Source organism: Vulpes vulpes, chromosome 11, assembly GCF_048418805.1.
Source record: "Vulpes vulpes isolate BD-2025 chromosome 11, VulVul3, whole genome shotgun sequence".
NCBI classification, from domain to species: Eukaryota; Metazoa; Chordata; class Mammalia; order Carnivora; family Canidae; genus Vulpes; species Vulpes vulpes.
The window spans coordinates 39,276,707-39,303,280 of NC_132790.1; the positions used below are offsets into that span (position 1 = coordinate 39,276,707).

Here is a 26,574-nt window from a genome sequence, read left to right on the forward strand (position 1 = left end):
GATGTCAAAGAAATTACTGCCTGTACTCTCTTCTAGGATTTATATGGTATAATATTTAGGTCTTTCATCCATTTTAAATGTATTTTTGTATTTTGTAAGAAAGTAGTCCAGTTTCACTCTTTTGCATCTAGCTGTCCAGTTTTCCCAACACCTTTTGTTGAAGAGATTTTTTTTTCTGGTTGCATCTTCTTTCTTGCTTTCTCAAAGACTAATTGACCACATGATCATGGGTTTATTTCTGGATTTTCTATTCTGTTCTATTGATCAATGTGTCTATTTTATGCCAGTACCATACTGTTTTGATTACTACAGTTTGTAATATACCTTAAAGCCTGGAATTGTGATACCTCCAATTTTGTGAATTTTCCACATTGCTTTGGCTATTCAGGGTCTTTTGTGGTTCTATACAAATTTTAGCATTGTTTGTCCTAGTTCTGCGAAAAATGCTGTTGGTTTTTGATAGAGATCACATTAAATGTGTAGGTCGTTTTGGGTGAAAAGGACATTTTAAAAATGCTCGCTCTTTCAACTCTTGAGCATGGAATCTCTTCCCAATTCTTTGTGTTGTCTTGATTTTTTTTCATCAATGTTTTATAGTTTTTAGATTTTATGCCCAGGTATTTTATTGTTTTTGTGCAACTATAAATGGGATTGGTTTCTTACTGTCACCTTATGCTGCTTCATTATTAGTACAGAAATGCAAAAGACTTCTGAACTCAACTTTATTGAGTTCATTTACCAGTTCTCGTAGTTTTCTGGTAGAGTCATTAGGATTTTTCTATTTATAATATCATGTCATCTGCAAATAGTTAAAGTTTTACTTCTTCTTTACTAATTTCAATGCCTTTTATTTCTTTTTGTTGTCTGATTGCTATGGTTAGGTCTTCCAGTACTAAATTGAACAAAAGTGATGAAACTGGACATTCTTGTCTTGTTCCTGATCTTAGGGGAAAAGCTCTCAGTTTTCCAATTGAGTATGATGTGTGCTCTGAGTTTTTTGTATAAGGCCTTTATTTTATTGAGGTATGCTCCCTCCAGATCTACTTTGTTGACAGTTTTTATCATGAATGTATGATGTACTTTGTCGAATTCTTTTTCTGCATCTATTCAAATTATGTGGTTTTTATCTTTCTCTTATTGACATGATATATCATGCTGATTGATTTACACATACTGAACCACTCTTGTATCCATGAATAAATCCCACTTGATCATGTTGAATGATTTTTTTAATGTATTGTTGGATTCCATTTGCTAGTTATTTTGTTGAGGATTTTTATGTTTATGTTCACCAGAGATATTGGTCTGTAGTTTTCTTTTTATCTGAGATCAGGGTAATGCTGGACTCATAGAATGAATTTGGAAGTTTTCCTTCCTTTTCTATTTTTTGGAACAGTTTGAACAGTTTTTGAACCTGGCACTTAGGAACTGTCTCCTATTATGTATTGTGTGTGCTCTACTGTCGAGTCTTGGCCTCTTCTTCCTTCAATCTAGTTGTCTACAGTGACTCTTTCTGCCTGTTTTGGGCAGTGCTTGGTTCCTAGATGGGTGGGGCACATTTTAACAATGTGAGCAGTGGTATGCTTGTGAAGTGAGACCTGCCACCGCTGTGTGATGAGGTTCTACAAAACATGCTGGTTTGGGAGACATGGTGCTGGAGAGGTTTGTGTATGTGTTCTAGAGGGTGGGGGCCTGCAGTGCCAGGACTGAGGCATGTGTTATTGGGAAGGGTGGATCTGCTGAAGCGTGAGGGTATGGAGCTTGGTGCAAGTAAATTAGGTAGCAGAGCTCTGGTTCCTACAGGTGGCTGCTGTTTTTGTGGAGGGCAGAAGAGGGAAGTGGCACCTGCCGGCTCCTATGTTCATGGAGGAGTCTTCCTATGATCCCTTATCTTTGGGCTACACTCTGAAATGAGTAAATCACTCTCCTTCTTCTCCCTTCAGCACTTTCAAACGGCTGCTTTTATGCTGTATCTCTGATGACTATTTGTGGTGCTTTCTCTTTAAGGTAGGACCTCAGCTTCCTAAAGCTTTCTGGGCTCTCTCAGAGCTGAGCTCACTGATTCTAGGCTTTAAGTCCCACTGGATATAAGAACTCATGAAATTCAGTCTCTGTCACATTCAAAGTCAAATGTTATGGAGATTCATCCTCTCTGTTCCTGAGTTCCCCAGTGTGAACTGTTTTACACCCTTTTCCACATCACCGGCTTCTTCCTCACTGTGGACGGTCAAGCGGCCTGTATCTGGACTCCTTGGAAGCCCATGGGAAGTTGTAGCCCCAACTGCCAGGGTGGGGCAGGAGGGAAAGCCACCTTTGCCATGAGAAGCTAAGTTTGGAAGAAATAGGGAAAGGAGACTGTTGGTCATGGCTGGTTCGTTGTCCTGGGGTCATTTGCAGACTATTCTGTCTGTTTCACCACTGGCATTGGTGAGTAGCATCAGGGCTGTTTTGCTCCCAAACCACGCCTTTACTATTCCTACCTTCTGTGATGTGTCCTTTTCTCTACCTTTAGTCATAGGATTTATTCTGCCAATTTTTTTTATTGTTTTCTTGGTTATTTATGCTGATGTGAATGAGTGTTATCTAGTTCTATCTGTGGGACAAGTTAAGTTTAAGGTCCTCCTACTCTGCCATTTCCCAGCCTGTATCTTCTCTGTTTTTTTGTTGGAAATACTTTTTGCACATAGAGAAACAAAATTTTGCTTCTTTGGGAGGAAAGATGAAGAATGAAATAACTGGTAATTTGGCAACACCTGGGTTTTTGAGGGAGGCAACTCTCCAAAGTCTTGCAACAACATAATGGCAGTGAGATCAACCTGATAAATTTTTAAACTTCAGTTGATCACTATTAAAAAGTTTCATTATGAAGGAGTGTGGTTATAAGAGAATTCTAAGAAAAGGAGGGATGTTCTTTCCTGGACCATTAAAAAATATATAAACTTTTTTTGGAAAATTCAGTAAATGTTTCCCTCAAAAGTAGAATACATTAACATGTTTAAAATTGATTTGATTTTTCAATGTGTAACATCAATCAGGTGATAGATCAGTTATATCACAAATCTTCCTCTCAATGGAAAAATCCATGGGCTGCAAATTAATTCAACTATATTAAAAAGTAAAAGTTCAATCAATAGTTCTTGAAATCTTATTCCCTAATGCTTCCTATCACTTCCCCCAAAACGCACTGACGTCATAATACATTAAAGTAGAACTTATTTAGATATTCTGATAATTGGTAAAATTATCTTAAGAAGGATATGTTTATTAACTTAAGAAAATAGGTACTGATTATATTAGTATTTCAAAGAACAATAATATAAGAAGGAAAAAAGTATTTTGTAGTCAAATTAATTTGGGAAATGTGTTAAGAAAGTTTTTTGTTTATTTAAAAAATTGGGGGCGGGGGTTAGAAGGATCGGGAATCTTAAGCAGGCTCCACACACACACACAGTGCAGAGCCCAATGTGGACCCAGATCTCCCAACCCTGAGATCACGACCTGAGACAAAATCAAAAGTCAGATGCTTAACTAACTGAGCCACCCAGATGCCCATAAAAATTTCTTTAAAAAGTCGAAATAATTTTTAAAAATTTCTTTCATTCAAAATTTCTCTAGGCCTTTCACATACCAAAAGTGCCTTATGAATCTCCAAGCAGGGGATACACAATACTTTGTAAACATATTTCACCACAAATTCTTTTTCCATAGAATATCTGCCGAGATTCTAGAGAATAGGGAACAATTTAGGAAATAGAGAATCAAGAAAAAGAAAAAGTATTCCTCTTTACCAGACCATTTCCTCTGCTAGGTTTCGCAAATGATAACTAGCTATTAAAGACACTGTAAAAATTATTTTAAAGATTACGTGGGTGGGGAATTAATGAACTTTTATTTAACATGTAATAATGGAAGGCTTACTGTAGGAAAGCCCACTACTATCTGCTGCAGCCAAAAAAGAATGATAATAAAAAAGAAAGCAGATGATTAATTGCAATGTCTGCTCACAAGGGGGTTACAAGGTAGGAAGTGGCAGGGACAATGCCTACAGTATAAAATGAGGCAGAATTTGAGAAGTTACTTACATGTGCTGTATACTACGTATACACAGTGCTTTGTACTTCTCACATATTATGTCATAATCTTAACACTTTATGAGGTGGTTACAGTATAATTGTCCCCATTTAATAAATGAAGACTATGAGAGGTGCCGGACAGGTCTGAAGTTTCACATGTCCAAATCGATGAGAGAGAGGATGAAGGAGAGTCCTCCCACCTTTTATTGAGGAGAGACAGAGACAGACAAGGTGAGGAGAGACAGACCAGGGTTCAGTCTGTAAAGAGAACCTCATAGGTTGTGCATCTCAGGCACTGTGTCTCTCCACTCAGAACTAAGACGTGCTTTCGAGATTGCCATTGGTCAAATATGAGAACTAACCTGCGTGCAGGAAAGGAAGAGAAGGAGCACTGCTCCATAGCTGCTTTGTCTGAGCAGCCATGTGCTGCTCATCCTACAGGTGATAAAAGTGAAAATAATGTATATAGACGCTTTGCCAATGACAGTCTTTGCAGTGAAGGAAGAGGAAGCCATTGTCCTCAGCAAAAGCTAGACGGACTTAAATGTTGGATCTGTTCAGTGGTATTTAGGTTTTATAGCCATGCACTCATAACTCTTTTAAAAACACTCATTATGGAGATTCCAGCAAGGCTGGGGAGAATGAACAGCTTTGTGGCTGAAATTCTCCATCCCTGACTGCTTTGTTACCATAAAACTACTGTTTAATTACAGTTTGATAAATACCAGTTTCTTAGGAATCAAAAATTTCACGTCATAAAAGAACAGACCTTAATAAATAAATCATAAAAGAATAAACAAGGGACATGATGTTCTAGCTTAAGACATAAAAGATCTTGGGATTATTAGCTATATCCACGGAGAGGTGGCTATGAAAGGCCAGTATACAAAGATAAATGAAGTAAATATTTGTCCTTAATAGTCATTAGGTGGATAACAACTCTGAATAATTTTATGGTGTTTTAAAGATTAAAAAACATACTTGCATGAATTTCTGATTTGATCTCAGACCAATCCTGTGTCAGCAAAATATGGCAAAAATGGACATTTCCCCACATATTCTATCTAGGTTGATGTGTAAGGAGATGATACTTTTAATAAAGTTTCAGAGGATAACAAGCCTTGAGGGGGCAGTGAGGTTTCTATAGGGAATGACTATCTTTGAATTAAACTAGACAGTCCAAGGATTATTTTTTTGACCAAAGTAAGTTCATAGGCCTCATCTTTTTGTTTATGGAAAGAAACTACCAGTCTTTTCCTTGCCTATCCTGACATAGAGCTATGTAGTTGGCAGAGAGTTAAGTGTTTCAGATGAATTATTTATCATTATTAAATGAGAGTTAGAGGGTATTATTTGGCTTCATTGATTAGGAAAGTGAGGTTCTGAAAGTTTAAATATTTGCTCAAGGCCAAACATATAATAAGTGGTTTGTGTCTACTACCAGAAAGAATGCCATTACTGTTTAAAAAACAAACAACACAACAAAGCAAAGGATACAGTCAACAAAACTAAAAGACAACCTACAGAATGGGAGAAGATATTTGCAAATGACATATCAGATAAAGGGCTAGTTTCCAAAATCTATAAAGAACTTATTAAACTCAACACCAAAGAAGCAAACAATCCAATCATGAAATGGGCAAAAGACATGAAGAGAAATCTCACAGAGGAAGACATGGACATGGCCAACATGCACATGAGAAAATGCTCTGCATCACTTGCCATCAGGGAAATACAAATCAAAACCACAATGAGATACCACCTCACACCAGTGAGAATGGGGAAAATTAACAAGGCAGGAAACAACAAATTTTGGAGAGGATGCGGAGAAAAGGGAACCCTCTTACACTGTTGGTGGGAATGTGAACTGGTGCAGCCACTCTGGAAAACTGTGTGGAGGTTCCTCAAAGAGTTAAAAATAGACCTGCCCTACGACCCAGCAATTGCACTGTTGGGGATTTACCCCAAAGATTCAGATGCAATGAAACGTCGGGACACCTGCACCCCGATGTTTCTAGCAGCAATGGCCGCAATAGCCAAACTGTGGAAGGAGCCTCGGTGTCCATCGAAAGATGAATGGATAAAGAAGATGTGGTTTATGTATACAATGGAATATTACTCAGCAATTAGAAACGACAAATACCCACCTTTGCTTCAACGTGGATGGAACTGGAGGGTATTATGCTGAGTGAAGTAAGTCAATCGGAGAAGGACAAACAGTGTATGTTCTCATTCATTTGGGGAATATAAATAATAGTGAAAGGGAATATAAAGGAAGGGAAAAGAAATGTTGGGAAATATCAGGAAGGGAGACAGAACATAAAGACTCCTAACTCGGGGAAACGAACTAAGGGTGGTGGAAGGGGAGGAGGGCGGGTGTTGGAGGGGAATGGGTGACGGGCACTGAGGTGGACACTTGACGGGATGAGCACTGGGTGTTTTTCTGTATGTTGGTAAATTGAACACCAATAAAAATTAATTAAAAAAAAATAAAAATAAAAATAAAAAAAAATAAAAAACAAACCTAAAGCTTCTCAAAACAGTAATTTAATTTTTCCAATCAGAAAAATAATTGAACTTTTTATGAATGATTAGTAACTCCTTTTATGCCTAGAAATATTTAAAGTCCATTTTATCTGAAATAATTGTGCTTTGGTTAGAATTTCTCTGCCATGTTCCTTACTTTCTTTACTTTCAGCCTTTCTTTATCTCTCTGTTTTGAGTGAATCTCTTGAAAACTGCCTATTGCTCTGCTTTATTTTCTTATTCCAGGCTGATAGCCTTTTCCTTTGAACTGAAGAACCAAGTTCAGTTATGGTGAGGTTACTTACCACAACTTCACCTTGTCCTGTTTATCTGTCCTTGTTTCTTTGCTTCCCCTTTCTTTCCCTACTTTTTAATTAAATGTTAGTCTCTGCTTTCAGTTTTCTGTAAGTAAATTATGATGTTTCACATTGTGAATTTATTTTTATTATATTGCTTGGAATTTATTGGTATCTCTGAATTTGAGCTATTTTTCTTCAAATATGATACAGCTATACTATACTCTTTCTTTCCTTTCCTTACGGAGGGCTAATATAAAGAAAAGCAGGAACTTTCCCTATATCCACTGTATTTCTTCAACCTTTCTTTTTTTCCATATCTTCTTTACCACATTCTGGATAATTATTTCAGTTCAATGTGACCACTCATTGATTCTCTCTATGGCTGTGCTAACCTGTGAGGTTATGACACTGTTTATTTGGAGAACCTCTATGGGCCCCTTTACCACAGTGCCTTGAGAAGTTTGATTGTCCTTTGTCTCTTAATCATTATTCTAACTCTCTGTTTTATTCCTTTATATACAAGAAAAAATTGTTTTATACGTTTTGAATATATTATTTCTACTAACATGTACTTATGGTGTTTTATTTCCTCATTTTTTAAAACTGAGTTCATATTCCTTGGTGTCTTATAGAGAGGAATCCTTTGGGGATTAAAAATATATCCCCCAAGAGAGGATTTTTACTTTCCTCTTCCAGACAACAGGAGGATGCCATGAATCTGGAATCACTCTAAACTAAATTTTTGTCTCTGGGTTTATTGGGCCATATACATATTAGGATTTCACTGTTCCAAAAAAAAAAAAAAAATGATTTCGCTGTTTCAGTCCAAGTGGTTACTAGATGTCAGGGGAGAATTCTTGTTGTAATTCTTCTCAGAGCCAAGGACAAAATAAGGTAATTGTCCCTACTATCTTTTCCTGTATAGGAGGATATTTAATCTTTATTTGATCCGCTGAGGATGGTGCACATGAGGAGTTTAGGCCATTTCCAGGGGACTCTGATCCCCCCTCAGGGTTCAGGCCTTATATCTTGTCCACCATGCATACAGCCCATTGAAACCAGCTCTAAACCTTTGGGGATAGACATTTGTTGGTAAGAGCAATTATGAACTTGAACACTCCCTTCACTTACTAGCTTGGATAGAAACTTCTTATGGTTTATGACACAAAGCAACATCATTTATTCATGTTCTAACATCTCAAACATGCATTCACAATTCTCTGTGTGTGTGTGTGTGTGTGTGTGTGTGTGTGTGTGTGTTAGGGAAAATTTTTAGATTTTTTTTGTACCATTTTGTATCATAGTAACATTACTATCTAGTATGTTATATATATTTTTCACTCTTAAGTACACAGACATACACACACATGTAGATGAATCCTCACTACATTAAACTTAGTTCCTATAGAAAATTAAGGAGAAGTTTTTTTGCCTTTTTATTTTATTTTATGTGTTGGCTAATGTCAGCTTGATCCAGCAATATGCAACTTGAAACTTTTACTCATTTGCAAAAAACAGTTCAAATAATATCAAAGAAAACCTACCAAACAGTTCAACTGTTCAAACAATGGTTCTTAACTGGAAACATGAACTTAAGCTGACCAAACCATTACTGAATTTTCAAGGATAATATCTAGCCATATTTTACACCCCACTCCAACATATAGTTAAAAAGAGCTGTAACCCTTATTGAAATACAATTACCTCTAAAAGCTTTTAGAGTAATATAGTCAGTTAAAATAAACACTCTTTAAAATTGAATTTAGATCTTTAGTTTAGACTCTTACTACAATCAGCCTTTCTAACAGAATGCTATTTTATGAATTGTATTTAATTTAAACTGTTGCTTATTTACCTGCTGAAAGCCAGGTGTAGAGGAGGCTTTTATTTTAAATCCTGGCTAATTTTAGCTTCTCTAAACTTTCACTATATTTTGGTTTTTCTACTTCTTTTCCATTAGTTTAGAGAGCTCAATTCAATTAAGAAATAGACCATCGCTTCTTCCATATTATTCATCTTCTTGTCTTCATAGCCAATAAAAAAAAAAGAGAGAGAGAGAGAAGGGGAGGGGAGGGGAAAAAACAGAAAAAGTGGGACAAATAAGCAAAATAATATTGTAGAATGTAATTCAGTGTAAATAGACCAAAATCTTTGGTTTCAATGGAAAAGACTGGCAGGCCAGAATAAGAAAATAATGTAATAGCTCTTTTCAAGAGATTCAAAAGATACTGTGTCCTATATAAGGATAGAAAGAATTTAAAAGTTAAGGAGTAAAGATATAGAAGGGATATTCTGCAAAAACAAAATAGTTGTAGTTATATTGATTTCAGATGAAACAGACTTTAAGGAAAAACATTACTATAGACATACTGTTACTAATTACTTATAACCCAAGCTGGCTGTGCTTTCAGATTTTCCTTTGTAATCAAAGACAGATGACTATGAGAAGAGAGACTCTATTCTACTTTCTTCTCTCCTGCTTAGCATGCTGAGCACATCTCTCTTCCCTGGCAACACATGTGGCAAAATGTGACTTTGAAGAGAATGAAAAGCCCTTCACTAGGCTGTGACTAAGATGATGTGGTTTGTTTCTATTTAAAGCGTGGTTCTCAGACCAATAGCATCAATTTTATCTGAGAACTTTACAAACAGAATCTGAGGCCTAACTTCAGTCTTAGTGAATCAGAATCTGTTTTGTTTGTTTGTTTGTTTGTTTGTTTTTTACTGAGACTTCTGGGTGATTCATATGCCCATTAAAGTCTGAAAAGCACTGCTCTAGTGCATCTTTCCAGAGAACTCCATAATGTCAATAGTGAAGTGGGATTTTCCTTTTCTTTTCCTCTGGTATTCTGTGACCATTGTCTTCTTTGAGAGTTTTTAGTTAGTGATTTCAAGATCTGGAGAATAATGTCTACTACCTGAATATGAATACTCCCCCAAATTGTATGATCAACAAGGAATACAAACAAAATCACACATGATCCATGCCTTCAGTATTACTAGGAGACAGGCACTATCTGTTGTAGAAAAAAATATATATATATATCACTAAATACCAATAAAAAAAAAAGTGGTTGAAATGGAAGACTGGCAACTAATGTCCAAATTATATACAACTGTAGTCTCTAAAAACAAAACAAAACCAGGAATACCATCAACAAAATCTCAACCTATTAAGTTGAATAGGCTTTAGGAATTAAATATAATATTACTATATTTTGTAAGTATATGGGTTTCAATACTCTGCCTTACCTTCCCTGCCATCCTTTTCTCTTTCCCTAGGTGAACCCCAAAATGCTGATTTCAGTTGTGGCAACATTTACCCAACTGCAACATTTTTCAGATAGAATGAAATAATCACTCTTGCTATAAGTTTCTGTCTTCTAGATTCAATGCTTACTAATCAGTTGATTAGAGGTTCCCAATAAAAAAGAGGAAAATTATATAATTAATAAGTAAAACTGACAGAAGAAATGGATATAAAAGACAAAATACCACACATGGAAGTGCTTTGGAAACAATAAAACCCTAGAAGAATAAAACATAACCATTACAGTCATTGTAAGTTATTTTGGTTAGGTATAATTCAGAGAGGCGAATAAAGTCTGAAAAAGGCACACTGTGTCAAAGAACTCCGGGAAAACCTTCCTTTTCAGGCTAAAAGAGTTCAGGGCCATCCTTCATATAACAATTCTACTTTCATCTGAGACAAGGATGAATGTCATGAACTGTTTCTCTGGAGAGGATGGTGTCTCAGTTTTAGACCATTTCACTCCCAGGAGACAATCATATCAGTAAAAATACCAAGAAGTGTGGAGGGAGTTAAAAAGCCTGAGATGGTCTTCAAAATCTTTCCATCTTGCTCTAATGGTCCTCAAATGTTAGTGGGCAAGATAATTTTCTAGAAAGTTTGTTAAACACAGAGTGCTGGGCCTCACTCCCAGATTTTCTGAGTCAGTAAGTCTGGGCTGAGGTCTGAGAATTTGTGTTTCTAACAACATCCCATGTTGTATTTATGTTGCTGGTAAAGAAGAAAATAAGGGTGGGGAGTGAGCCAGTACAGGTGGTGATTTTGAATATGTTGATCAAGGTAACCCCTTAACATTTAAGTTAAGACTTCGTGGGAGTTGTAGGTGGTGGTCCACATTGTTTGGACTTTTTTTTTTTTTAGATTTATGTATTTATTCATGAGAGACATAGAGAGACAGAGACACAGTCAGAGGGAGAAGCAGGCTTCCCGCAGGGAGCCCAATGTGGGACTCGATTCTAGATCCCGGGATCATGCCCTGAGCCAGAGGCAGATGGTAAACTGCTGGGCCACCCAGATGTCCTTGTTTAGACTTTTTTAAAAGAACTTTTAAGAAGATTTATTTATGTGTTTGAGAGAGAGAGCACGAGTAAGAGAGAAAGAGAGACAGCATATGAGTGCAGAGCAGAGGGAGAGAGAAAAGAAGATTCCCCAGAGTAGGGAGCCTGACACAGGACCCAAGACCCCAAGACCATGAACTGAGCCAAAGGCAGATGCTGAACCCACTGAGCCACCCAGTTGCTCCTTGTTTGGACTTTAGGAACAACTTAAGGAAAGAAACTTTACTAGCAAAGGATTAAGAAATCTCTGTAATTAATGTGTGATTATTACTTAATGCAATCTCCTGCATAAATAAAAGCAATACTACTTTAAAAATCACTTTGCTATTTGTTTCTTAAAATTCTGAATTATTCAGTGGAGACCTTAAAAATGGAAGTCACTAATTAATTTAGGGTATGCAAAGAAAAAAACCCTTTGATAAGGAATTCCATATTGTTAAAATTTATGACTTGATACACCTATGCATAAAGAAGGCAGTTCCAGTCCAAGGAAGTTAAGGAGGGATTTTTAAGATTCATAACAAAGGAAGAACTTCTGGTCACTTTCTCTCACCTGACAATCTCTGAGTCAAACCAAACCAATAAACAAATAACAATTCCAAAATAGAACAACTGCTGTCTGAGAAGATGTGTGATATTAGAGAAAGTAGGCAGAACAAATAAAGCAGTTGGCTCTCAAAGGCTAGAGAATCATGCATGCCTACCTTACTCCCTAGAAGTGCTCACTTTCTCAGCTTGTTTTGAGATCTCAGCTGCCTGGTCTTCCAGCTATAGGTTCCTCTTGGCCCTATCCATGAACCAGGTTTTACTTGAGTTCAGGATAAGCTATTCTCTCACTCAGCACTGAAGCATCCTTGTTTTCCTACTAGCTTTGCACTAACATTTTCTTGACATATTATGTGGCTGAGCCAGTCTTTATGACTTCAGGACTACCTCAGTTTTTGTAGGATTGTTTGTGGGTTTGGGTGGTCCACTCGGCTTTTGCAGTCCTGATGGCAGGGTTTCTACATGTGAATGGCAGCCCAGAGGTTGGAACTTACAACCTACTGAGAGACCAGCTTAATTCTTGCTTGTGTACCTTTGCAAATATCCAAAGAACTGGGCATCCTCATTACTGCATTCCATACTCTAGTCAGAACATCAGCTTATTAGATCTCTTGCAAGACAGGTACTGGAATATCACCTACTATACAAAACAAAATCTAAGCTTAGGGATAAGAGGATGAGAAATAATAATGCTTTAATAAAAAGCAATACTAAAATATTAGGTATATTGGAAGAACATGATGTGTAGCCATGACTGTGGAAACTGTACAGAGCCACCTTTGTCAGGCAGAACAACGTGTCCCTTCTGGTAGGCTCTAGACTGGACTAAAGACACCAAGGCAGACCATGTGCTAGAAACTTTCCCCTGCCCTGAAGGTAAGGCCTAGCTTTGAGAAAAGGCAGAAGAGGGATTCCTGGGTGGCGCAGCGGTTTGGTGCCTGCCTTTGGCCCAGGGCGCGATCCTGGAGACCCGGGATCGAATCCCACATCAGGCTCCCGGTGCATGGAGCCTGCTTCTCCCTCTGCCTGTGTCTCTGCCTCTCTCTCTCTCTCTGTGTGTGACTATCATAAATTTAAAAAAAAAAAAAAAAAAAAAAGGATCCCTGGGTGGCGCAGTGGTTTGGTGCTTGCCTTTGGCCCAGGGCGCAATCCTGGAGACCCGGGATCGAATCCCACATCAGGCTCCCGGTGCATGGAGCCTGCTTCTCCCTCTGCCTGTGTCTCTGCCTCTCTCTCTCTCTCTGTGACTATCATAAATAAATAAAAATTAAAAAAAAAAAAGAGAGAAAAGGCAGAAGAGAGCTGAGAATGAGGATGGTGGTAAAAATTCACATTTCCAAGAGGCAGACACTTTACATCATTTTACTGAATGATCACAAAGTCTTACAAAGTAAAATTATGCTAGGCACTGTGCATTCATCAAAGCAATATTAGAAGGAAGCTTCTTGTAAAATAATAAGAAATAGTTATATTGGTCTCTGCCCCTGGTTCCTGACACACAGCTCCTAAGACTTTTGTAATTTTCTGAGTGGTAGATGCATCTGACACAGAATTCAGATCCAAAATCTTTGAAATTTCCTGGGTGATGGGAACTTTTTTTGTTCTAATGAGGTAACTCCTGGAAGGATCATGGATAGGGGCTGCTCTCCAGAAACACCAAGCCAGGGGTGCCTGAGTGGCTCAATTGGTTAAGCATCTGACTCTTCACTTTGGCTCAGGTCATGATCTCAGGGTAGTGTGTTGGAGTCCTTCATTGTGCTCTATGGGGAGTCTGCTTGAGATTTTCTAGCCCCTCCCCCCTCCCCCTGTGCACTCGTTTGCTTTCTTGCTCTTACTCTCCAAAATAAATAAATCTTGAAAGAAAGAAAGAAAGAAAGAAAGAAAGAAAGAGAAGAAAGAGAAGAGAAGAAAGAAAGAAAGAAAGAAAGAAAGAAAGAAAGAAAGAAGAAAGAAAGAAAGAAAGAAAGAAAGAAAGAAAGAAAGAAAGAAACATACATACATACAGACTAGGCTATTACTAAAAGCTTGGGACATTTAACTCTATCCTCTATTTTCTGGAGAGGGAAGAGGAGCTGGAAAGGAAATTAATAATCAATCATGCCTTTGTGATGAAACATCCATAAAAACCCCAATGTTATGGGGTTCAGAGAACTTCCAGGTTAGTGAACACATCTATAGGCCAGATGGGTGATGCATCACAACTCCATGGTGACAGAAGCTCCTGCACTCAAGACCCTTCTAGATCTTGTCCTATGTATCTCTTCATCTGGCTGTTCATGTTGATCTATATCTTTTATCATATTCCTTACTACATAGTAAATCCATAAAATACCTCTGAGTTTCATAAGCTGTTCGAGCAAATGACTGAATCCAAGGAGGAAGTTGTGGGAATTTTTTATTTGTAGCCAATTTGGACAGGAATTGTGGGTCAATTGAGGACCTACTTACTACCTGTGATTGGCATTTGAAACAGGGGTGGACAGTCTTTTGGGACCGAGCCCTTCACCTGTGGGGTCTGCACTAACTCTGGTTAGTGTTAAGAACTGAGCTCAATTGTAAGACATCCAGCTGGTATTGAAGAAATTGTTGGTGTGTGAAAAACCACACCCCACATCTGGTGTCAGAAGAATAGCATGTGAGAGTAAAAGCAAAAGGGAGGTTTTCCTGTAGCACTATTATTACCTATATTGAAGTAGACCCCCCCCAAAAAAAAGGATGATGCTCAGAGAGACCTGCTACTTGTCCCTAGTCATGGGACCTGTAATGTGGGATGTGACCCAAATGAAAAAACTTGAAATCCTTCTTTGAACTCCTTCTTCTCCCGACCCTCCCTTTTCATCCTCCTGCCCTCTGCCCAGTAGTCATGACATTCATGTCACATGCCTCCTAAAACTCTCAAATCTCTACCTGCTTTTCCTTATTATTATTACCATGGAATCGATCTTTTCTCATCACCTTCTTGAATATTAAATTGCCAACTAGCTAGTGTCCTGGCCCCATGCAGTGCCTCATGTTGCTCTCTGGCTCCATGATAAAACTATGAAAATGAGAATCTAATGATTTTGCTCCTATGCTTAAAGTTTTCAGGATGCTCCACTGTCTTCACAACAAAAGCCAAGCTCCTTTGAATGGCAAATCCAGGTCCTTCATGGAGTGGCCCCTGCCCTCATTTCTCTTTATGTCCCAGCCCTTTAGTGTGTGTATATGTAGAAGCATATGCACGTACACAATGCATGTACCTGTACATGTGTGCATACACACACACATGCATACAAAGATTTTTCGGCCAGAATACTTGCAGGTGATGTCTCAATGAACAACCCGCTTCCATGGCTCAGTATGCTGCTATGCTCTTTGTTCTAGCTAAAAAGCCTCTTCACCTGTTCCAGTAGCACTTGTCATAATTAAACCCCAAGGGAAAATTAAACTTTACATGAATTACCTACACAGGAAGACACTTTCTCTTCTCTTTTCCCTCTGAATTCAGTGCATTTATCTATAAGTCTTACCACAGTGCTATGATTAATTTCTTCATTAAAGTCTGCTTCTGCTTTTCCCCCTCTGGACTCTAGGTTCCTCAAAGTTATAGCTATGCACTAATTATTTTCATATTCTCAGTAATTGTGACTGATTCTAGTGCACAGTAAGTGTTCAATAAGTATTTGAAGAATAGATTAATGGAGAAATGGACAGATGGATGAATGAGAGGTAGGATAACACAGTTAGGTATAATTTGGGGGCCAAGCAGGCCTTATATTTGGGACCCAGCTCTTCCATATGACTTTGGATATGTCACTTAACCCTTTTAAATCCTGTAATATGTAAAATCTGTACAACTGGGGAAATTGTACTACCTAACTCATAGGGAAATGACAAATACTAAATGAAATAATACATATATATATAACACAATTGTGGAATGTAGAAAGTGTTAAGTGCTAAGTGTTTTTATTATGAATAGGAATAACTTAGTTCCAGTGACAAATATATTACACACATACGGACTGAACAAAAATTATTAGAGAGAGAAAGAGAGAGAGGCCTCTGGAAGAAGAGGAATCCAAATTTTTCTTTAGAAAGAGAAAGGAAGACTAGTTGGAGAATAGATGAAATCTGGAAAAGTCTTCTGAGGCTTTGCAGTTTAGGTATATCACCTGATATCAATGTTTGAAGCCATTTTTAAGCAGTCCATTGGAACTGAGAATGGGTTGAGGCATTGCTTCTATTGTCGAAATAACTAAGATTATCCTTTGGTGGTAAACCACGTCAAAGAGGAATAATTATGAATTTTATCATAAATAATATTCTTTTCCCTAAAGAATTCTAAGATTAAGCATTCCAGGGAACTTGATCTTCATGAAAACCAAATAAAGATATTCAACATTTTATTCCTACATTTTCACAATATTTTTAGACATATTATGATTAAACTTCCAGAGCCACCAGATCATGTGTTGCTGGCCTAATTGCTAAAATGGTGGCAAGTCATTTGCGAACAAAATTTTGCCAAATGTCTTCAACCACTTTTCATCTCCAAGCTGTATTCACAAGGATAAGAATATTTATAGCTACCCTCTAGTTTAAATACATTATAAACCTAAATGCTTCAAAGTTATTAACAGCAACATCAGCTAATAAATGAGCAAAAAACTTAAGTTTCATTATCTCTACTTATTTCCTCTAACCTATGAATCAACAACATTTATTTGCATTAAGTATACATTCATTTTCTTCTTTTCAATCACCTCTTTCTGACAATGATCACACCTATTCATGCTCCAAAAATTTTCATGATGCAATCTTCAAATACATCTTGATGAGAATGGATGTGCCTGGCTTTGGCAATAGGTCAAATGCAAGATCACAAATGTGAGAATATGATTAATGAACATTATTATATTTTAGAACAATGTTTCCCAGCAGGGAACATTTTTTTTTTAATGGTGCTCTATTAAAACACACACATTTCAAGAACTGGTCAGTTCTCTTCTTCATGAACATTTTTCCCCTAAATAACATACACTCTTTTCCCTGTTTCATTATCCATTAAGTGTCTCTTGATAACCAGATGCCTGAGATTATAGGGACAATATGTTGACTAGAGATCCTCCCCCTCAATCCAATAACCACCATTCATTTACCAGCTTATAGAGTGAGTCTCACTTTAAGAAGGTCAGCTATACTATGCTTATATAAACATCACTGTATAATACAGGGCAAATAAGTTTCTTCTTAAACCATATTTTAATTCTTAAAACATTTCTCACTAACAGAATCTATATTCAGTGAGTCAGTAAAACAAGCAGAAAAATGAGGGAAAAATCTCAATATAAATAGGTTATTACACTGTGAATGAGAGCAACAAATACTAATGATCTGATTAAATTTTCAGCTTTCCAGAAATGTTTGCATGTCATGAAATGACATATTCCTTGACCTAAAGTTATCCTCAGCAATGAATACAAGATAGTATATTTAAGAGTCTCTCATGAGAGACTAAATGAGAATATTTAAAACCAGGAATAATCCAAAAATAGCTTAAATCAGGTCTAGACAGACACAAATACCTGCCCACTTATAATTATTGACTGACTCTTTATACAACTGTCTCTTCTATCATAGTATTCTCTACATGGGCATTACTTACATGCCCAGAGTTGTTGCTCCTATCCTCATGCTCTTCCCTGGACCAATTTAACACCCTTTAGGCAATGCAAATAGAATTGTATTATTCTTTCTCTGTTCTATCAGCACCTCCTAAAATTATACTCCCAAACTAGACATTATATGGGCAATGGGAGGATGCAAATACTTAATATTCTATAACCTAAATAAACCAATCATATTTCATACAGAATTTTTATATAAATATATTCAGATCCAGAAACCTTTCATTAGGTAGTTTGGAAAGTTGCAATTCATAATGATGTTAAGTGGTCACCAAAGCAGTGCTTCACATCAGCATCTAGCAATAATTTAGAAATATTAAATAAATAGTTCTTCCCCAAATATTATTAAGGGCAGGTTGACAAAAGTATCCTGATAGGAGTTATCTTCTAAGAACAATGAACAAGCCATTTCCTAAAGGTGTTTGAAAACATGCAAGTCTAGTTAATGCTATTTGCAATTTTAAATGAATAATAACACTTGCAGCTAGAATGAAGTATTGTTATGTGTCAAGCGCAGTTCTAAATATTTTTGTGTTCATTAATTTATTTAATCTTCATAACACCCCTGAGTGGTAGCTCTTATTATCTGTCCTTCTCTTTATAGGTAGAAACTGAAGCAAAGAGGATTAGGTGACCCAAGTCACAAAGTACAGCTGGTAAGGCAGTCTGCTTCATAGTCTGTACTCTTACCACAACATGGTGTATGTGGTATCAATGGATGACTTTTATTCTATTAGGCCACAGATGGCCCCCAAAAAACAAAACAAACAAAAAAAAATTACCCTAAGGATAAAACACTGACAAAGGACTGTCACACGGTATCGGTATCTCTGTTAAGTATCAGAATGAATCACATCCCTATCAGAAAAGTAGCCTATGAGCAAGAAGGATACATGTAAGAACACATAGCTAAGGAAACCTAGAGAAATAGTTGGAAAAATATTACCGATGGGTAATCTGAGAAGCTGTGATTCCCCTCTTCAAGCAAAGTTATCAGGGGAGAGTAAGCCTAAGAGGCAGAAGAGCAGGCATCACTGGCCTCTGCAAACAGCAGCTGGGGGCAAAAATACTGAGAGACGTGTGTCAATCTCTTCAGGCTCCTCCATGCTCCCTGCCATAAAAAGTAATATTTGCATGGAATGCTGTCCAGGCTTTGTATGTCCCTCAGGAGGGTCCCCATGAAAGGACTAGAAGATTATTTCTAGAGATTAAATCTGGATTAATATCAATACAATGAGTAGAGAATTCAGATTCTGTACTTATTTTCTTTATCAGAGGTAAGTAAATATCATCAAGGCTAAGTATTAGGGAAAAAATTATTCTAGAAAGTGAAGTTCAGTGGATACTTGAACAAACTGCCAAGCCAGTCAAAGAATGAGTCATTTAACACAGTGATTGGTTTTGATGAAATATGTATAAACCAAGCTCTAGTTCTTGAAGTTGGTGACCTTCCTTTTCTATATCACATACCAATTGATTCCTTCTTCAGCTTGTTGTATACTAGATAGTAAATAGAGTCAGACATTCATGAAGTAAACTGCTTCAAGTAGTGAGTGATCCAAGCTTCTCAGTATCCATCAGCTTTTAGGGAAAAGGATGCCTAATAAAAATCTACTACTTCCTTATTTTCTGGGAAGATGAAGGTATATTTCTTCAATCCATAAATATACTTGTGGCATCTAAGAGAAGAAAAGGTCTACCCGTATAAGAAATGGTCAAGAGATTTCACTTCCCATAATTATAAAGATAGTAAAGAGGAATATATAGAAATTACTAAAATCATATCTAACATATGGTTATTTGAAAACCATTTATTACAATATGAATGAATCCTTTGCATTCAAAGTCTAAAAAACAGGAAACCAGGTGAGGGATCACCCACAACATACCTGTCTCTCTTGATACAGAATCAAGCAAAAAGAAGCACAATCAGACACCAATGCAATTAACTTACAGTCTGCACTCTGCAAATACTCCTAGTCATGGCAGGGCTGTCCTGCAGGCAAGTCTTTTTGCTCTGACCCAGCTGTGAGGAGCTGGAGACATTATGGTGCAGGAGATGCCTACTTAATTAAGTCAGGGTATTCTAGCTTTTTCACAAAATCTTACAAAGAAAATATTTTGGTATTGCCTTCCCAAATCTCTCCCATTACTACACCCATCCCCTTCTCAATACCCAGAGAATTCATAGTTCTTACTTGGGATACTTTCTTGATTGAATAACAGGCAGAATCTCAGAGTCTTGATTAGATGGAGGAAGTAGTAAATCTCGAAACCTTTCTGTCAAAAGAAAAATAAACATCAGGTTATGAAAAAATAAAGGTCATGAAAATAATTTCAAAATGCAATTATTACCTATTGTTTTAATTTTTCAACTATTTTGATTGTACATCTGTTATTAGAAATGTGCCCATCATTTTGTATAGTACTAAAATATGTCTATTTCATTTTAATGACTATATCTTTTTAAGATTAAGATATTGCAACAACTGCCAATGCAAAAATAAAAAGTATCATTAGGGATGCCCGGGTGGCTCAGCTATGGAGCGTCTGCCTTTGGCTCCGTGCATGATCCCTGGGTCCTGATGCGTGATCCCACATTAGGCTCCCCGCAGGAAGCCTGCTTCTCCCTCTGCCTATGTCACTACCTCTCTCTCTCTCTTTCCCTCTGTCTCTCTCACGAATAAATAAATAAGATGTTTTTAAAAAGTATTCATGGGGATCCCTGGGTGGCGCAGTGGTTTCGCGCCTGCCTTTGGCCCAGGGCGCGATCCTGGAGACCCGGGATCGAATCCCACGTCGGGCTCCCAGTGCATGGAGCCTGCTTCTCCCTCTGCCTGTGTCTCTGCCTCTCTCTCTCTCTCTCTGACTATCATAAACAAATAAAAAAAAAATTTAAAAAAGTATTCATTAGTATAGACTAGTAAAATCTTATAATTGAAAGATTAGAGGAAATACTTATGACCAATAAATATACCTAAAAGATGCACAATCTCATTAGTATCTTGAGAAGTGCAAATCCAAGCCACATACCGTTAGCATTCATATTACGTGACATTTGATTGACAGAAATGAATCCCATAAGATCAAGTATTAAAGAGGATGTGGATCAATGTAAGCTCTCATATAGGCAATACAAGTTGGTACAATAGTTTTAGAAAACAATTTGCGATTATGTTCTAAGTTTAATCTCTGTATACCTATGAGCCAATATTTCCATTCCCAGGTATACACTCTGCAGAAACTTTCACATAATGTCTTAGGCAGCCAGTAAAAGAATATTCATAACAGCACTGTCTGTTACAACATAAAGAGAAATCACAATTGCCCATCAACAGGAGAATGGACAATTTGCAACACATACACACAAAGGAATATTAATTGAAGTGAAACTGAATTTTTAAAAAAAGAAACTAAACTCAGTTACAAATAAAAATATAGTAAAATGGTGAGTGGAAAAAAAATACTAGTAGATTACATACAGAAAAATGGCATTTGTTAGTTTAAAAACAACCAAGTAATGTATTGTTTAGAAATGTTACATACAAAACAAAGGTAACCAATGAAAAAAAAGAATTACTATACACAATCCAGGATAATGGTTATCTTTTAGAAGAGGTAAGAAGATGAAATAGAAGAAAAGCAACAGGTAGGTCATAATTGTTATTTCATATCTATATGAAACATAGATATGTATATAAAATATATCTATAGCATCATAAAGGAGTAAATGAATGAATGTGGACCAGAGATCATTCCATGATGACATTAGCCCACAAACCAAAGCTTTGACTAATAAAAATTCCATGCTTATGAAATTCATAATGAAAGAAGGACGGAAAGGAAGAGGAAGAGAAGAAGGGAGAGAAGAAGGTAGGGAAGGAGAGAGGGGAGAGAGAAAGGAAATGTGGGGCTAAGGGAGAATAAGAATGTGGAGGAAGGAAGAATTCTCAGTTCTACTTTAGAAATAGTTGTACCGCATAACAGAGTGGTCTATCACTCTGATGCTGATCCCATATTTCCAGAACTAGGTACTACATTTTTATTGTTACATATGATTGTGTATCCACCTATTCTTGTCCTTCTAGTAGATGGGTATTGCACCACCAGGATATAGAACATTATCTGACACCTATTAAAATGCTAGATAAATATTGTTGAAATGATATTTCCATTTTTACTGCATAAAGAAAATTGTAAAGGTTAATCATAACACCTTCCAGAAAAGCCCAACTGGTCATCTATCAACCATGAAAAGCAAGGGTACTGAAGCTCCAGCCTTGAGAGGGTCACATCGTCAGGCTGAGAGAGAGGGAGCAAAGCCAAAACTCCAAGCTGCAGTAAATCGATTCATCAAGAACTGAAGATGAATAATTTTCACAAAATACTTCTCGGCAGTTGATGACAATTGCCACTTCCCAGTTACTGAACAGCCAGATGTTAAACATTTGTGAACACAGTTGTTACAAAGTATGCTGAGAAGCAGGATGGGGATTTATCCTTATATTTATTAAAATGTACTGAATCAGGTATTTAGCTGACTCTGCTGCTTGTTATCACCACTCGGACGTTCTTATAGTACACGCAGGAAGTAGCTAAGAAAATCCTAAGAGAGCTGGTTGTACTCTAAGCCCATAGATCTAAGAAAGCATAATTTATTTTTCTCCTTCAAGTACACTTACTCATTGAATTCCTATTTTTAAAAATTAAATTATACTGACTGATATACTATGCTATTTTTAATGAGCAGAATGAATGCTTATATCAATGAAATGACTTGTAAATTCTTCCAATATGACCCTTGTCTTTCAGTCGATTTTTCAATTTAGGTAGCATTTCATTAATGGAGTGATATGTAGTGTTTCTCCTTTTCCTTTTCCCCCCTCCACTTATGACTTTCCAACAAATCTTGAAAAATAGAGCCAAAACCCAACAGCAAACATGAGCTTTATATATCAAGTAAAGAAAGAACTGTTCAATCAAACAACTATATTGAATATAATATATTGCTGGGTGCTAAAAATACAAGTTAAAGTTTTATTGGAGTAATTCTCAAACTGATTTAAAATGCAAAGAAAAATCAGAATTCTTAATGCAAACAACCATAAATGGAGGTTCTTCCCTGTTTATATAATCATAAATAATGTGATTGTAAATCTGAAAGATAATCTCTGGAGATAACATTATATTGATAGGCTTTAACACACACACATACACACACAGAGCAAAAGTAGCATATAAGATATTATTTGCAAAGCTACCCAACTATGAAATCTATAATGAATATTCTTACACTTGATGCATCTTTTAATCTGAATATCATAAATGCAAGCAACACTAAACAAACATTAAGATCCTTCAGTAGCTATCATGAATGTCAAGAAAAAAAAACACAAACAGAAAATATGTCCTTTTAAAATGTTTATTTTTATCATTAATTTCATAAATTTCTAAATATGCACAATTAACTCTATCCCATAAAGGTAGGATGATTGTTTACTTTATGAGAATAAAAATAAATGATAAAAATTATCCTTAGAAAAACCCAAGTAAATGAAAAGTTGTTTATAATTCTTACATTGGTCCTTTTAAGTCTCCTAGATTTCTGCCTATCAACGAATTAATAAACATCCTATTGTTTATCTGATGTTGGGAAAAAGACCAAAATAAACTGGTGTTTCTTAAGTAGTAGGATTTTTAAAATAATACTTCTTCTCTTGCAGCAAATATCACACCAGATGATCTGCTTTCTTAGGAGACCCAAAGTCTCCTATTTTAATGCTTTTGGAGACTAGAGTCTCCTACTCTCCTATCTATTTCTTAAGAAAATGGCAGTTATCTGAACGCTAGATCACAATCCTTTCCCTAGGCTCTTAGAATAATTTCATTAAAGCCACTGAAAAGAACTGGAGGATTTTCTGAAAAGTGATATTTTGATGAGTTGACTAATGATGAGATAATGTCTGAACATGATTGTCTACCAGTCGGGGATAGATCTTAATTAAAATAAGCTTTTGTAGACTTTCACCCACTCTTCCCTTCTCTCATTCAATCAACCAAAAGACTGTGAGGCTATCAGACTGGATGGCATACTACACATGATTACACTAATTTGGGCTCTCTGGACAATCAATTTTGAGACAATACATTTAATTATTTAAAATCAAAGATGGGAAAAGTAAAATAACCTTTCCAATTTGAATTCAAACTTTTTGGTACATTTATTGTGACTCAATTCTTTACCTTTCTCTTTGTGAAAAATGTCCATTTTGTAATCCTCCCCCAAATGCAGAATGGAGGGGCCTCTGGGTGGTTCAGTTGATTAAGTGGCTGCCTTTGGCCCAGGTCATGATCCCAGGACCCTGGGATCAAACCCTGCATGGAGCTCCCCACTCAATGATGAGTCTACTTCTGCCTCTCCCTCTGTTGCTCCCTCTACTTGTACGCTCTTACTCTCTCTTAAATAAAATCTTTTATAAATATATTTAAAAACAAAAATACAAACGCAGAATATAACAAATGCAATAATTTGCATAACAAAAGGCCAGTATGCAAATACATTTCTGAGATGAAAATAAAATAAAATCTTCTCCCTACCAGTATAAAAAAAGGAAGAAAGAAATTAATTAAAGGCAGTCAAGAAAACAAAAAGATGATGCCATCCTTCTATAATCCAAAAGTCTTTTGCATCTAAAGATGTGATCATAGCCACCTAATGGGTGTCTTCAGTAAGAACCCAAGAAACAACTGCTGTTTGCTGGAAGAACTCTGTCAAGGTTTTGCCAATTCCAAGTTACTCTTTCTTTCTAGGTAATCCCCTGTCCTTACCTTTGCTTCTCCATAGTCCACTATGGAAATGAATATTTTAAACACTTTAAGTATTATATTATCATGGGCAAGGAAAGAAAACCAAATAAAACATCTCTAAAGAGTGATAATGTTGCTCTAAAAAACCTGGTAAGAAGTTACTGAGATTTTTATTAATAGATACAAATTTTCTCCTCTTTCTTTTAATGCTCATATTACACTTGATTTGTCAGTTTTAATTTTTCTTCAAAAGCATTAAAACAAAGCCCTTAAGGGATATTAAGGAGACTCATTAAAGACTTAAACTTTGCTCTTAGTTTTCATACAAAATCTGTAAATGATTTCACTATAATATTTCTATTATTTTACAAGAAAGACTTGAAGGTTATCTCATAATACAGGCAACATTATAAGTAAGCATGCATGATATGGGGTATACCAAAGGATGAATCTTGCTTTACTATATATAGTTTGCAGTACTTAGAAGCAACAAGTTTTAATAAGAAAGATACTGAATTGGTTGTCAGAAAGTCTAAGGTCCCCCATCTACTCCTGCCTCTGTTCTTAATTCCTTTTGTCAACTGACAAATGAGTGAGAGTGAGATGAGTTCAGTGATCTTTAAGCCACCTTTCACCTTTGAATTGTTTAAAGTGCATATGCACTTAAGTGCATATGTCCTTAAGGACAAGAAAAGAATCTCACCAAAGCCACTGATATGGAAGGTGGCCATACATCTTGGTTTGCCTGGGACAGTTCTAGTTCACGCTTGTTAGCATCCTGCTCAATTCAGTATTTATCTCAGAATCTTACTTAAGGTACTTGTCACTTGTCATCCAGTTGTGGAGAGTACAATCAGCAGGTAGCCTCCAGCTGTTACATCATGTTCTACCTCAGACGCAAGGGAAATAAATGACTTTCCCAGAACAGCTCAAAGCCAGTGGCTAGACAAGGCAGGGATATTTTAGCTTTACAGAGGCAACACTGATAGGCAATATTTGCTCCAGAGCTTCCCATCAGTTTTGTCAAGGCTTTGTTGAGTCTGCACAGTGGTTCAACTTCTTCCTCAACCCAATCCCACATCCCTTCTTCTCCCTTCAGGGGTGTTAATACCTAATAAGCATTACAAATTCATAAATTGCTTCTCAGACTCTGTTTCTGGCGAACTCAACCTGCAACAGATGGGCTTGCTAGACCTCCACTTTGCACTCAGGGCTTCTGCCATGTTCTGCTACTACAGGGTGAGATGCATGTACATGTAGTTAAATCAGAATAAAGAAATTTCTTTTCTAGCCCCTTCCAGGAATAACATAACTAACACCTTCATTTTAAGGACAAATGCCCATTGTAAAAATGAAGTACTCCCAGAGACACACACCTTGGGCCAAGTAACACCATTCAATCTAGGCTGGTGGTGAAAGAAAGAAGTACCCTGCCGGTGACCTGGTATACTAGCCAGTGGCAGTGGGCCCTGTGCTATCGTCCACGAGATGCACACAGCCATCAAGCCTTTGGGAGATATTGTCAGCAAGAAATTAGAAAACTATAATTTAGGTTGATATGAGAATTATATAGGAACTAGAGTTAAACACTCCAACCTCAAGTGTACAGAGCAGCCACTCTGATTTTGTCCTTTTCATGAAGCACAATAAATCATTTCAACAGTAAGAAACTAGATAATATAAAAATTAATAAAGTAAATGCAAATTTGTTTTACTTTTAAAAAAAAAAGTTGAACATGTACCTTGAACAAAATATTTGTCAATATTTGTCATATGGCCTGAAGGCTATAATGATTTCACTGAACACATGAAAATGTTCAAATCTATTGATGATGAATCAGCATCTAGTTCACAAGTTACTCATTATTTTAGGAAAACTACGCACAACAATGATAATTTAAGACATAAATAGGTTGAAGGTCCAGTAGGTGATCAAGGTTATGAAAAAAGAAATGAGCTTGACATTCACTGGGATCCATCTGGGTGGCCCTGTTTCTATGCACAATGCCAAGTTACAGATTGGCTAGTCATCCAAAGATAATAATAAGGCAATTTTAATTTTATATTACTGCTCAAAAACAAATTAGAGAACATGTTCTAACTGTCCACAAACATCTTACACTCTCTCTTACACTCCTTCCATTGATGTATACCTCAACGTTCTCTACTGCAAGGCAGCTTTTATATCCCAAGGATCTCTAGCTGAAGTTAGGAAAGATAGGCAAGTATTTCATTTCTCTTTTTCTTTCCTGTTTTTCCTCTCTGTATTCAATTTCCTGTTCTTTC

At 36.7% G+C, this 26,574-nt stretch overlaps 1 protein-coding gene across 6 annotated transcripts in view; it reads right to left on the minus strand.

Moving 5' to 3' along the window:
* The window catches only part of NOX4 (NADPH oxidase 4), a 161,761-nt gene that overhangs the window by 30,214 nt on the left and 104,973 nt on the right, over positions 1-26,574 (minus strand). For all 6 annotated transcript variants that reach the window (XM_026015242.2, XM_072726154.1, XM_072726156.1 and 3 more), the window contains one exon: positions 19,680-19,761. In XM_026015242.2, coding sequence (XP_025871027.1) covers positions 19,680-19,761 — 82 coding nt within the window. The remainder of the gene's footprint in view (positions 1-19,679; positions 19,762-26,574) is intronic.